Consider the following 15,527-nt stretch of genomic DNA (forward strand, 5'->3'; position numbering starts at 1 on the left):
TTTCCAAATGCGTATAATCAAACGTGTTATCCAAAAAATTCAGGACTTTATTATTCACGGAAGGTTACGAAAATTCTAGCAACAAATAAACATTTCTCGTGTATTTCGTGTACAGATGAAAATCATGCGAAAATTAGACTTCATGTACAACGTCACGTCATTCTTACTCGGGGAAAGCATGGACTCAAATATTTGATTGCTGAATAAAAACTTTGTAACGCAGAGGTCGCTAATATTATTGTATACAGCTCCACGTGGGTCGGCGTGTATTCGGCTGCATGAGCGCTGATTGGCTGATGCGCTTACCAAGAAGACTTTAACAACTGTAAAAATCAATATTGGCCACTCTCTGAGAAATTCATTGAAAACAGTAGCTCTTGGTTACGCATGCGCAATTAATTTCCTTCTATATTACATATCAAATAGTTGAAGTTCGATATCAATTTTAACCATGATCAAGCGCATACCCACTATATCATCATACATCATTGGAAAGATAAATGCATAATCTTTTGAAAAAATGCATGTCATTAAATTCTATACATGCTAACTCAAAATATTTACCTTAGAATAGGCAAACCGGTTTTGACAGCTATTCAGACAACCATTTTGGGCTCAAATAGTATGACCTACTTTCAAAGCCGGGAACCATCAACACAAAAAGTAGAGCACAAAAAAAGACTTATTTTCTTATTGCTTACAAATATACCTTCAAGTTGATACCAAAACTAACCATTTGCAATGTATTTTACAAATCCGGATTATCGGACGTCCAAGGGACTTCCACCATTCGCATGATGGACGTACGACTGCCGTTTTGGGGCGTAATTTACGCCCGGACGTCCACTAACGGAAGCGCTGATAAAACAATGCAATTTTCCCCAAATTTAAGCTTACTTTGGGAATTTTTCCCCCAAAATAGCAGACCAAGCCCATTCCCCAAATCACGATAAAACATCCTTAATTGTATAATATATCTCGATGTATTATTAGTTACACAGTTTCTTACTGACCACGTACAGTGTGATGCTGGGTCAGTAAAATGCATGTAAAGCGAGAGCATTTTGCAGCTCAATACAAAGGTCAATAAGAGGCCATGTAAAGAATTCTACCATCAACAGAAGAAAAGTTAGGTAAACTGTATTTAATGGCGCCATCTTGTTGACATCATTTAACTTTAATGACCTGAAATGAAAAGCAAGGTAAGGATATCTGATAAGAAAATATACATGGGCAGCTCTCGGCCATTCTTAGCCAATAAAAAGTATTTTGTAGGAGGCAAAAATAAGTATATTTTTCGTGATAATAATGTATCATGGATTGCTGCAAGATTAATATCCTAATGTGATGGTGGGATTATACACTGCAGTTATACATTCCCCTTTAACCCTTTACCACTTAGATACGTATTTTACCCTTTACCACTTAGATACGTATTTTACCCTTTACCACTTAAAGATACGTATTTTGACGCATTTGTAGTCCTTTAGAAAGTTAAATTTAATTAAAAGACCTTTCATACCAGATTCAAGTTTTTAAGGTTTTAGTTCCAACCCTTAGATACTGATGAGCAGCAAACATAATTAAACCCTAACAGATTGCAAGTACATGTAACTCGCAGGCTGTTTTAGTTTTAAGATGTTTGAACATTTTCCCTTTGCTTCAAGTGGGAATGAGTTAAAGAACATGCCGCTTTTAGATTTATGTCAATTACAAGTGGGCACAAATTATTTAACGTTGAAATTCTTTAAACACAAGTGACAGGTCCATAACTCTGTCCCAAATTAATTCTTGGTAAATAGACTGTCTGGTTACAGGGTTTTCAATAGAAGCTTAACTGTGCCCTACATCCTCCCAAAAAACAGCATTTTTTTGTGGGCGGGTAAAAACATTTTTTTCCCCTTTTTTATTTTTTAAAACATCATCTAATAAATGACCACACTCCACATTATACCCCCTCTCAACCCCCCCCCCCCCCCCCCCAATAAAAAAAAATAAATGTGTTTTCCTTTTTTTGTTTTTGAAAGATCGTCTAATAAATTATTGAATATGAACAATTTCCCCATGATGGCTTATGTTATACTGTCAAGCACTCGAATAGTCGAGCGCGCTGTCCTCTGACAGCTCTTGTTATTGTCATAATAATTCTAGATTAGTAAAATAGTTTTTAATTAGTATTGGTATCATTAAAAATAAGTTACTGTTAAAATATCAGCGTTGGTATCATACTGTTTCAATCAATGATATCCACCCTAATAGCTAAGTGGTTCATACATTTTGGTGCTATAGGGAAAGGCAATAGCTAAGTGGTTCATACATTTTGGTGCTCTAGGGAAAGGCAATAGCTAAGTGGTTCATACATTTTGGTGCTCTAGGGAAAGGCAATAGCTAAGTGGTTGATACATTTTGGTGCTCTAGGGAAAGGCAATAGCTAAGTGGTTCATACATTTTGGTGCTCTAGGGAAAGGCGGCTTCATACATGTGTGCAAAATAACATTCCGATTAGCCTGTACAAAAACTAATTAGAGGGGACAACTTTCCTTTCATTGAATATTTCTATTGAAAGGAAGTGTCTTCTAAACAAACATCCAGTTAAAGCAAATTTTGTCGATATATACTAATTATGAGATACACTTGCATGCTTTTAAACTTTTTAGCAAAGCAACAGTCACTTCACATGCTTTCCAAAAATTATGTTATATACATGTACATGTACCAAACTGTTTCTGTCTGTTATGTTATTTGAAAGGCATGAAAGTCATGTACTTTTATTATACCAAAATTTGTGAACAAGTCCCCTTAAAAATCCTATATTGACTCGACAAATGTTTGCTCAGTGTCTGTTCAGGTTTTATGTTGTTTGCTGCTAATCAGTGTCTAAGGTTTGCATTTGAAGCATTTAACACTTTTTCTACATGTAGTAAGAAAGGTCTATAATTCAATTTAATTTTCTAAGGGACTTGAAATGTCTGAAAAAGGTAAAGGGATTAATGGTCTATGAAAATGTAAGGCGCTCAAGTTTGTTTATAAGAGAATGTACGGTAGTTGCTGTAGATTCTTCAGTCTCTACCGGCAGTTGCTCTATGAAAATGTAAGGCGCTCAGGTTTGTTTATAAGAGAATGTACGGTAGTTGCTGTAGATACTTCAGTCTCTACCGGCAGTTGCTCTATGAAAATGTAAGGCGCTCAGGTTTGTTTATAAGAGAATGTATGGTAGTTGTTGTAGATTCTTCAGTCTCTACTGGCAGTTGCTCTATGAAAATGTAAGGCGCTCAAGTTTGTTTATAAGAGAATGTACGGTAGTTGCTGTAGATTCTTCAGTCTCTACCGGCAGTTGCTCTATGAAAATGTAAGGCGCTCAGGTTTGTTTATAAGAGAATGTACGGTAGTTGCTGTAGATTCTTCAGTCTCTTCCGGCAGTTTTTACAGTACTTGATTCTGCTCATGACAGTGTTTCATTTTTTTTTTTCAGAACCGTGTTGCTGACATGTATACTGAATTTGTGACAGATAACTTATGACAGCGTTCAAATCAATTGAAACTTGCCAGAGGACATAATATTATCTGGAAAAATGAACTACATGTACATGAACACATGGTTGAATATCTCTTAAAGCTGTTTACATGTAGATGAAATTAGTTGTCATTTATGAGGCTTTATGGAGTTGACACATTGGACGTTTTTGAATTTAATACAAAATGGAATTAATAATATTGTATGAAGATTTGAAAAATACGCAATCCTACAAAAAAAATTAATATATTTAGCTTCATGTGTCTTCTTTTTTTAACAAAGTTTGGTAAATAGTTCCTTAAAAGTTTAACAAAGTGCCTGCACAGTGATTGAGAGATGAACATAATTCACATGCACTGACTCACAAATGTTGCTGTAACAGAGTTCACAGGCAGTGACTCAAAAATGTTGGTGTAACAGAGTTCTGACTGCTGTAACAGAGTTCACAGGTACTGACTTACAAATGTTGCTGAAACAGAATTCACAGCCACCGACTCACAAATGTTGCTGTTACAGAGTTCACAGGCAGTGACTCACAAATGGTGGTGTAACAGAGTTCATAGGCAGTGACTCACAAATGTTGCTGTACTTCAGGTGATGAGACTTTGATCGTTGATAGGACTTTCACACCAACCTCAGTTGATCAAATAAGGATTAAACTCATTATGTCCAAATCAGGTTAGTAGAGATTGCATGGCGATCTTGTTACAATGAGCAACAAAATACTTTAGTAAATATTCTATAATAAGATCAATTTATGATCAAGGTACATTGTACAATTTGACATCAGAGCAATTGCACCAATGAACCATTTTTGATTGAAGAAGTTTATGATGTCTAATAATAGTTTGCAAAATAAAGAAAGAATGATTATAATTCGATGAATTTTGAAGTAAAATGGACTATAAATGGAAATCCGACAAACATTGAATGCTTGAACATTGTAGAGCATCAATTTCAGATTAAGTTTAATGACAAAGTAGGAATAAAGAGTCATGATTAAATTTACAAGATTAAAAACAAAGTAAAATGTCAAACACAACTCTTAAAGTTGACAGGAATTGAAGTTTACAAAATGCCAAAAGACCAAAGTGGCAGCAAGCTGAAAGGGACAGAACAAAAGACGACCATACAAACAAGGCTATAAAAAAGCACACCAGAGCAACAAAACAAAACATTTGATTGAACTTTAAGAGGAGAAGGGAGCTCAGTTGAACAAAATGCTTGAGAAAGTTCATTCGCTGAAGGAAAACCTCTCTCATATCCACGCAGATGAGGCGAGGGAGTATTTGCTTGGGGCAAACTCGACAGTCGACAGAGTTTTCTTGTCCCACCAAACTGCTACGGAGAGTAATCACGTGAGTGAATATGAAACCTCACGTCCCAGCACGCCAAAATCGCCACGCGATGTGTTCGATTTCTCATCGGCAAGACAGGGAAAAGGGCCGAATTGCTATCAGGTGACCTTATTGTCTGTCGTTGTGATAGCATTGACAATTTTCTTTCTGGTGTTGTTCAGAGAATACATAAAAGATGTTTTGATATGGATGGCCAATTTAGACCTTAAAGTTAGTTTTGTGATATTTTTATTGCTTTATATATTAGTGTCTTATCCAATCGCGTGGGGTGTTATATTGCTTATGATCGCGTGTGGGTATTTATACGGCATCATATACGGACCTATTGTGGTGGAGGTGTGTAGTGCCGTGGGTGTGGCAGTAGCCCATGTGACTATGAAAAGATTTTGTCGCAGCTTCATCATCCGGAAGTTTTATAACGACAACATGACGGCTGTGATATCGGTAGTCGACGGGAAGCATGGTTTCAAGGTTGTGGCACTCACTCGTCTCACTCCGTTGCCATTTGGTCTTCAAAACAGTCTGTTTTCTGTGAGTATACAGATTTGTTTTAACTTTTAATGAACAGATTGAGCTGTGCTCTGGGAAAATGGGGCTTAATGCATTTGCCTTACTGGTTATCCTAGATTAGCCTGTGCTGTTGGCCCAGGCTTGTAAGGGACCACACTATCCGCCTTAACTAGTTTTCAGCTAAGACAAGACTTCCTTTATATGAAGAGTGCCATAAAAGCGGAATGTGTTGTCACACATTAGCCTGCACAGGCTATTCTTTGATTACACTTTAGGCATATGCATTAAGCCCCATTTTCCCACACTTTAGGCATATGCATTAAGCCCCATTTTCCCACACTTTAGGCATATGCATTAAGCCCTATTTTCCCACACTTTAGGCATATGCATTAAGACCCATTTTCCCACACTTTAGGCATATGCATTAAGCCCCATTTTCCCACACTTTAGGAATATGCATTAAGCTCCATTTTCCAACACTTTAGGCATATGCATTAAGCCCCATTTTCCCACACTTTAGGCATAGGCAATAAGTCCCATTTTCCAACACTTTAGGCATATACATTAAGCCCCATTTTCCCACACTTTAGGCATATGCATTAAGCCCCATTTTCCCACACTTTAGGCATATGCATTAAGCCCCATTTTCCCACACTTTAGGCATAGGCATTTAGTCCCATTTTCCCACACTTTAGGCATATGCATTAAGCTCCATTTTCCCACACTTTAGGCATATGCATTAAGCCCCATTTTCCCACGTTTTAGGCATAGGCATTAAGTCCCATTTTCCAACACTTTAGGCATATACATTAAGCCCCATTTTCCCACACTTTATGCATATGCATTAAGCCCCATTTTCCCACACTTTAGGCATATGCATTAAGCCCCATTTTCCCACACTTTAGGCATAGGCATTAAGTCCCATTTTCCCACACTTTAGGCATATGCATTAAGCCCCATTTTCCCACACTTTAGGCATAGGCATTAAGTCCCATTTTCCCACACTTTAGGCATATGCATTAAGCCCCATTTTCCCACACTTTAGGCATATGCATTAAGCCCCATTTTCCCACACTTTAGGCATATGCTTTAAGCCCCTTTTTCCCACACTTTAGGCATATGCATTAAGCCTCATTTTCCCACACTTTAGGCATATGCATAAAGCCCCATTTTCCCAGAGAGGCTGAATTGTTTTTTATCATTCTTTAATATATACATGTACATGTACTACATTATGTGACTTTAATTTAAGACACTTAACTTTGAATGGATGTCATTTTAGGGATTTTCTTGCACAAGGCATTTCATTGCATGTTCTGAAAGCATTTTTGTAGTATCCTGTTTATATTTTGTATATTAAGCACTTTTCCATGACTTTTGCATGAAAAGTGATAGTGTTGTTTTTTTCTTTTGATTTGTTTTCTCTTATTAAAACTGTGTTCATGTATGCATTATTTAAATCTAATAAATCATATTTTGGTGTGGTAAAATGAATTTAAATGGTGAAGTTATGTATCCAGCTAGTGAATGTATATTTTGGCAAAAGTAACAGCAGGTTTAACTGCATATAAAAAAATGTGGAAAAAACATATTTTATTCCAAGATTGAAGTCTTATTCCAACTTTGTGTAATTGTAAGAAAGGTGTGTGTGTATGTGCAGTTAACATATCAACTAAAAATTAAAACCCTTTCCCACTCAGAAGCGAAGTGAAAATGTGCAAACAGCATAAAACCAGAACAGCCTGTCCAGGTTTTATGCTGTTTGCTGCTCATCAGTATCTAAGGGTTGGAAATGAAGCCTTAAAAACTTGAATCAAGTAAGATTAAGTTTTACTTTCTAAAGACTTATCTACATGTAAGTGGTAAAGGGATATAAACCAGCTCTATTTCGATTGTAACTTAACCTAACCTGTAGAAATCATTGTATACAGGAACAAAACTTTTCATTCTTACCAGCTGTCGACTGCAAAATAGTGGATTAGACGAAACAAACAAACACAATAGCATGTTGTTTTCCTAACATACTAAACATAGGATTAATCGCATTTTGTTAACATGTGTTTATTGATTCAACTTGATTCAAGAAGCCCTGTTAATTCAGTTTCTACAAATGCGCACTTGATAATGTTACATTGATATTCCTTCAAATCATGCTGCAAATGTAGGGGAACGTGTAGAAACACAAAACATACAATGTGCAGCTCAGAGATTGCATGGGGGGGGGGGGGGCCAGGGGGTGGGGGGGCATGTACAGGTTGTAAAAAAATATTTTCTTAACTTGTTTGTTTGTTTGCTGTCTGGCTGGTTGATAAGGATGCTAAACTTTCATGTTAAAATAGAGTCGAATTTTATGGCCTAATAATACCAACTACTCTTGATGTTAAGAGTGTATACTGGAATGACCATCTCTCTGTACGTCTCTGCCTTCCATCGACACAGGTGTTCTCCTACACTGTTAAAGTACAACATTTAAACTTACAGGCATTGTTCCTTATGACATGACGTTTTGAACATGCAATTTCATAAATACCCCTTGTTTAACTAAGAATGTATTTCCTATTATTTGTATTTGTATAGACTTAATAAACAAAAATAAACATCTTATTAACTCCAACATCCAGATGTATTATTTTGTGTATGCCGCATAATATTTTAGAGGCCAATTTAGATTCAAATCATTACCCTGGACTCAAAACTGGGTACATTTGGGGATTCAAATTATTTATGTAGACTTCAAATATAGCAAAATGACTTTAAAAAATGATTTCCTCTGCAATTACATGGCCCAAAGGTTTAATATTTGGTATTTAACAATGTAATGTGGTTCTTTACCATATGTACACACTTTTTGAAAAATCCCCCACGCATGGCTCAGCCTACATTCAAATTTTAGGGAGAAGTGACTCTTCCCTCAGCTGAAATTAAAGAGAAGTGAGGCAAGTTTAAGAAGAAGTGGTTTCTTTTCAGTGTTTTATCAACTCTTCACTTACAATGTATTTTGTTCAACTCATTTCACCACGCCAATCATCATTATGATTAATAAGAAACAACTCACATTTGGCAGTTTGGGGGAAACATTAACAAATATAAACAAACACACTTACGTGTTAATGTTGTGTTATTATTGTATTTAAATAAATTTAATTAATATATTATCTGTCAATTTCTGGCTCAAAGGAAATGTCAAAAGGAGTAGAAGTCATTCATGTAATTAGAGGGAGAAGTTAATATGTCAGTGGAGAAGTTATCGCCCACGTCTCCCTCACAGCTGAGCCCTGCTATGGTGAAAACTTGTCAAACCCCTGGGTCCTATTTTCAGTGTTATTACTACATGCGGCCTGAGAGGCTGGTCATTTGTCTATGCTGTGAGAAATTCTAGTTCTGCCAGTTCTCAAGAACATTTATCATTCATTTTCACACTCAAAAGACAGAGGATTTAGTGCAAATCAATTGTATCTTATGTAGAAATGTGAAGTAAATACACCAGTTTCATGCATAACCCTTTAGACATCATCAATGAAAAATAAGATTCATTAAAAAGTTGAGGAAAAAAACAGAACATAATTATCAGGGGTGCAATATTGATGCAAATCAGCATATTTCCACAGATCCAATTTACCTAGGGGTCATTTCTTTGATATGTGTAAACTTGTTAAAAAAATGTGGGTTTCCCCGCAACTGATTCCAGGGCATATTGCATAAGGGCACCGAAAACAGGATTCATTCCTAATATTGGATACTGTTAGATAAATGTTTATGTGAATCTGAGGTAAATAAGGTTTTAGAATTGAATCTTGTAAAATTTACCAAAGTGTTTATTTCTCATAGTTTTTTCTGTTTTTAGAGGTTTGTCACACCATCATGAATATCTTGTTGTCAAAACTCATCCAATAGAATTTTCTTTCCCTCGACTTGTCCTCAATCACACCCCTGTAATAATGTATGTATGATATATCAGTTGCACGTCATGATAAAAATGTTGTGAAGGTAGGGTGTTATAGAGAAAAATAGGTTGGTGACATGGATGGAGAATGGTTATCTGGCAAGTCGGAGGAAGTTATTGGGTCAGCTGATGGCGAACCCGATAAGATCCTCCGACAAGCCAGATAACCATTCTCCATCCACGTCACCAACCTATTATTCTATTTATCCTGTCACATTTACAACATTCGTTGAAATGTTTCTAAAATATCTAGTGTTCGAGTATTTTGTGTTTAAATATTTAATATGGTAAACATCACGCGCGAAAAAAAACATGGTGACGTCACGTCTGGCAAAGCGCTTAGGCTAGCTTCCATCTTGTTAAGACACACAGATATCGAGTTACTCGTTATTAATTCAATACACAAAGACGAAATTATGCTGTTTAAATAATAATGTTTAAACAAACAGTTCTTTACATGTATTTGGTATTTTATTAATAGAAAAAAGTTTATTTTATTAATAGAAAATAGTAAATGCATGCGCATGCGTGGATAGCAACTGATGGATATTCGAGGTCACGTGGTCATCTAGCCTTATATCTTTTGGGATATTAGGTAACCTGGTTATCGGGCTTATTTAAAGGCATGTGACAGGATAATAGAATGATAGGGTGGTGCGGTGGTCGAGTGGTAACACTCTGGTCTACCATTCCAGAGGTCCCCAGTTCAAATCCCGACCTGGGCACTGGAAATTTCAGAAATGCTTCAAGTGTTTCCCACCCAACTAGAGATGTACTGGTATGAAACCCAGGTAATTCTTGCGTGTATCGGTGCTATACACTGAGCAAGTAAAAGAACCAAGGTATCTATTCGTAAAGAGCTAGGGTATCGCACCCGGATTCCTTGTATCCCAATACTGTCTCTTCTGCAAAACCAAAAGGACCCCATTGGAAATAAGTGCTTGCACTTTCATGGGTTATCCTTGACCGCAAGGTCAAAATAAATACATACACAATACAAACCGATAATTATTATCTAATCTGTTGACATAAAGGATCTGCATCTATATTATCAGTTTGAAGTGGTTGAATCCTGGTCAGCTTGTGTTTGTTACTTTCATTTAACCGATATGTTGTAGTGATTTTTTTTGTGCTTTAGGGAAAAACACCAGTACCAGCCCAGTTGGGAAAAATTAGCGTGAAATGATCTGAAATTGGAAAAAATCGCATCATGAAATCTTCAGATTGGGAAATTGGGTGTATTTGATTTGTTCCTAACAAATACTTTAAAATTGATAACTTATTGTTGTCAGGTTGTCAATATTATATTTTTTGCATAGGGTAATAAACTAAATGTTGCATTTATAAAAAAAAAAAAAAAAGGATTTTTTTTGGACAGCAATTGGGAAATTTTTAGTTTTTTCCCCATTGGGAAAGTGGCATTTTCCGGTACCTTATAAAGAAGGAATAAGATCAGAGTCAAGTGTGGACAAAAACTAGATCACCTGGTCAAGTTTTCAGCAATTGGTGTCCGTTTACCATTACAATATTGTTTGTTATCTGATATAGCTCTGGTTTATTAAGTTAACAGCTCTTATTGTTTTCTGTCCTTTAATCTATAATCATTTCAGTTTAACAAGTATTTTGTCCACATACAATTTACCAATATTCTGTCCACTTTCACCAATGTTCTGTCCATTTTCAGTTAACCAACATTAATTCTTCCCAATTTCAGTAAACTAATATTCTGCCCACATTTATCTAACCAAATTCCTGTCCACTTTCAATCAACCAATATGTTTATGTCCCCCACTATAGTAGTGGGGGACATATTGTTTTTGCCCTGTCTGTTGGTCTGTTGGTTGGTTTGCGCCAACTTTAACATTTTGCAATAACTTTTGCTATATTGAAGATAGCAACTTCATATTTGGCATGCATGTGTACATGTATCTCATGAAGCTGCACATTTTGAGTGGTGAAAAGTCAAGGTCAAGGTCATCCTTCAAGGTCAGAGGTCAAATATATGTGGCCAAAATCGCTCATTTTATGAATACTTTTGCAATATTGAAGATAGCAACTTCATATTTGGCATGCATGTGTATCTCGTGGAGCTGCACATTTTGAGTGGTGAAAGGTCAAGGTCAAGGTCATCCTTCAAGGTAAGAGGTCAAATATCTGTGGCCCAAATCGCTTATTTTATGAATACTTTTGCAATATTGAAGATAGCAACTTGATGTTTGGCATGCATGTGTATCTCATGGAGCTGCACATTTTGAGTGGTGAAAGGTCAAGGTCATCCTTCAAGGTCAGAGGTCAAATATATGTGGCCCAAATCGCTTATTTTATGAATACTTTTGAAATATTGAAGATAGCAACTTGATATTTGGCATGCATGTGTATCTCTGAAGCTGCACATTTTGTGTGGTGAAAGGTCAAGGTCATCATTCAAGGTCAAATATATGGGTCAAAATTGCTCATGTAATGTCACTTCTGCAATATTGAAGCTACATGTAGCAATTTTATATCTGAAATGCGTGTGTATCTCAAGGAGCTGCACATTTTGAGTGGTGAAGGGTCAAGGTCAAGGTCATCCTTCAAGGTCAAACGTCATATAGGGGGACATTGTGTTTCACAAACACATCTTGTTTCACCTTTCTGTTAACCCTTCTCCACTTAGAAGCAAAGTGAAAATGGCTTTATGCAACTAGCATAAAACTTGAACACTTTAATCTATTAAGAAAAGTATTTAATTTGATTTTATGAAGGACTCCAAACAAGTCAAAATGCATAACTGACAAATATTCTTCCCACTTTCAGTTAACTAACATACCACTGCTATCCACTTTCAGTTTACCAATATCCTGTCTTTTTTCAGTTAACAAACATACCCCTGCTGTCATATGTGTCAGCCACGACGTTGGGCATGTTGCCGACAGCAATACTCAACTGCTACATGGGTACAACTCTGCGCTCCATGAGCGACATACTCACAGACGAGACCAACCAGGCGACAGGCTGGATTATCCTCAGTGTTCAGGTGGGAAAACAGTGGGCTCTTTGGTCATCTTTGGCCATTCCCAATCTCAAAAGTATATATACTTCCCAAATGACTGGCTAGAAATCCAAATTGAAAGTTTCCTTAAAAAAAATAAAATTATGCCCCCAGTAGGGTGGCATATAGCATTTGAACTGTCTGTCCATCCGTCTGTCCGTCCGTCTGAAAACTTTAACATTGCCCATAATATTTGCAATATTGAAGACAGCAACTTGATATTTGGCATGCATGTATCTGATGGAGCTGCACATTTTGAGTGGTGGAAGGTCAAGATCATCCTTCAAGGTCAAAAGTCAAAAAAATCCAAGAAAAGTAACAAGCATGCTGGGAAATTTGTTGCCTGCAAAAATGTCGTCTGCTGAATTTCTAAAATTAGCATTTTCTTTGATTTTTTTCAAGGAATACTATCAGAATAGCAAACAGTTTGGATCCTGATGATCTCATCTGGATCCAAACTGTTTGCAAAGGCCTTCAAAATTCAGTTACAGCTCTGCAAGAGTTAAAGTGAGATCATTTGTATTTATCTTTTGACAGGTAAAGATCATTTTTACAAGGAAAGTAATATTTGTATGCCCCCCTTCGAAGAAGAGGGGTTATATTGTTTTGCTCATGTCGGTCCTTCCGTAGTATGTCAGTATGTCTGTCCACCAGATGGTTTCCGGATGATAACTCAAGAACACTTAGGCCTAGGATCATGAAACTTCATAGGTACATTGATCATGACTTGCAGATGACCCCTACTGATTTTGAGGTCACTAGGTCAAAGGTCAAGGTCACGATGACCTGAAATAGTAAAATGGTTTCCGGATGATAACTCAAGAACGCTTATGCCTAGGATCATGAAACTTCATAGGTACATTGATCATGACTTGCAGATGACCCCTATTGATTTTCAGGTTACTAGGTCAAGGTCACAGTGACAAAAAACGTATTCACACAATGGCTTCCACTGCAACCGACAGCCCATATGGGGGGCATGCATGTTTTACAAACAGCCCTTGTTTAAAGGAATATAATCAAAACAAAAATAAATAAACTAAAGCAGCGCAGTAGGGGGCATTGTGTTTCTGACAAACACATCTCTTGTTTAATTTAAAGTTTTTATTCACCCCCCCTCCCCCCCAACAACAAAAAGAATACAAATTTTCCAATTTTAGTAAAATAGACGCAGTTTTTCCATATTTAAATTGTCCATTCACAAAATAATTTTTTTTAATCTTAAAAAGAAACTCGGCTTTTGTAAGGGCTTTTTCTGATTGTGATTTGTCCGTCTGTTATTGTCCATCGTCTTACATTATGAGGTTAATTCAAAGTGATGTAGTCCGTCTAGCATCAATAATGCTTCCTACGAAGCTTTGATACATGTACTTGCATGGATGTCATCTATGAACACTTTCAACACACCTACATCACCTGACCTCATTTTGACATTGACATTTGCCTACTTTTGGACAAAGACTTACATGTATTCAGAAGGTCAAAATTCTGGGTTAACCCAAAGTGACCATACATTTAACATCAATGCTAACCACTAAAAAGCTTCGATACTCTCTTTTAGCACTCAGCACACTCACTTTAACTGACAGGGGTTTCGTAGTTGATTGCCATTAATGTGGCCAAACATTTTAAAAGTTGCGATTTGTAGAATAATTGTCTCAAAAATTGAATACTAATATCAGATGCAAGCCAAACATAAGCAGCCAGCATCTGTAAGTTATGAAAATATTGATTTATGAACATAAGCCATATACAGGTCAGAGTGGAAAACTGAAACCACTGAATTGTGTAAGTGTTACAGAAAATGTTTGTTCTACAATTGACGTCAAATTTGTATAGGGGAAATAATTGGATTAACGGTAAACGTCTATGATATTTAATGATTATTTAGCAAGTACAAGTACTGCAACAACCAAAGACAACAATAAGAGCCAGACAACAAAAAAACAGAAGAATTCTAACTATTGAGCTTTTAAAATGAAACCAATTGTTACTGTGTAAATGTGGAAGTGTTAATTTAAATTATGATCTTTGATGTTCAGATATTTGATATTTCTTTTTCTCTGTCAGATGTACATTTGTGTGGTTCTATGTTTAATTACATACTTCTGGAACATTTATGCAACATACAGGTCATTGGTGTTTGAATTATATTTGATAATTATAGTTATTTGTGTTGTTTGTCATGTGCAAACAATGTTACATGTTTAATAATATATAAATGAAGCTTATTATGACTTTTGAAGTTTCTTCTTATACTTTATAACTATGACATTAACACAAGTAATAAAAGAATCAATGACCTTTATATAATACAGTTGATATACATGTGACTAGGCCCATATTCACCAACTGATTCTTAGACTGAGGATTAAAGAATAGTATTACATGTAGAATCAGAGGCACATATGCTCAGTAATTGAATATATACGGAATATTACGCTAGTCAATTGTTCCAAGAGTTTGTATCACTTGAGTGGCTTGTGTGATGATGTATCACACCAGAGGCGGAGCCTCGAGTGTGATGCGAAATAGCACAAGCCACGAGAGTGATACAAACTCTTGGAACAATTGACTAGCGTAATATTCCCTTTATTATATACAACAACTAACGAAAATAGTAAACAATTGTATTTTTTACTTTAACAAAACTGACAAAACAATTACTAAAACGGTACACCATAGTTTATTTAAGACACGTATGAATACAGTTTATGTAAATTAACATGTAAACATTCGAACCGGGAAAACACAGGTTTCCGACACGCTAACCTTAATGCCACCGTTAATCCAATGTTTATAACAATTAAGTTGACAATTTTAATCCGATGTTTATAACAAAAACGTTGAAACGATATGCACTTCCACTTCTATTCTTCCATGTCTTTATCGAAACTTACTTTAAACCACACTATTTTATTGTATTCCTATCGAAATATACATTTATGCATGATAGATACAAGCTCCAAAATACGTTTTAAATGCGTTCGATGTTTTACAAATAGTTTACTGTTAAAAAACACCATGTCCGACATGTCCTTAAATTCCAGAGTTTAGATAAAACTATTGTGTTTCGTCACAGAAATGACGTCACACGATGTACTACGTAATATATTTTGTAATATAAAATATTTCTTTTTTCGGTGAGGGTAATGTGACGTCATTAAATGG

The 15,527-nt window shown here is 36.0% G+C and overlaps 1 protein-coding gene across 1 annotated transcript in view; it reads left to right on the top strand.

Moving 5' to 3' along the window:
* Positions 1-15,527, top strand: part of LOC127843586 (transmembrane protein 64-like) — a 30,662-nt gene that overhangs the window by 7,470 nt on the left and 7,665 nt on the right. Inside the window, exons 2-3 of the mRNA XM_052373269.1 lie at positions 3,473-5,403; positions 12,180-12,341. Coding sequence (XP_052229229.1) covers positions 4,735-5,403; positions 12,180-12,341 — 831 coding nt within the window. The 5' untranslated portion in view covers positions 3,473-4,734. The remainder of the gene's footprint in view (positions 1-3,472; positions 5,404-12,179; positions 12,342-15,527) is intronic.

The sequence above is a fragment of the Dreissena polymorpha genome, chromosome 9, assembly GCF_020536995.1.
Source record: "Dreissena polymorpha isolate Duluth1 chromosome 9, UMN_Dpol_1.0, whole genome shotgun sequence".
NCBI classification, from domain to species: Eukaryota; Metazoa; Mollusca; class Bivalvia; order Myida; family Dreissenidae; genus Dreissena; species Dreissena polymorpha.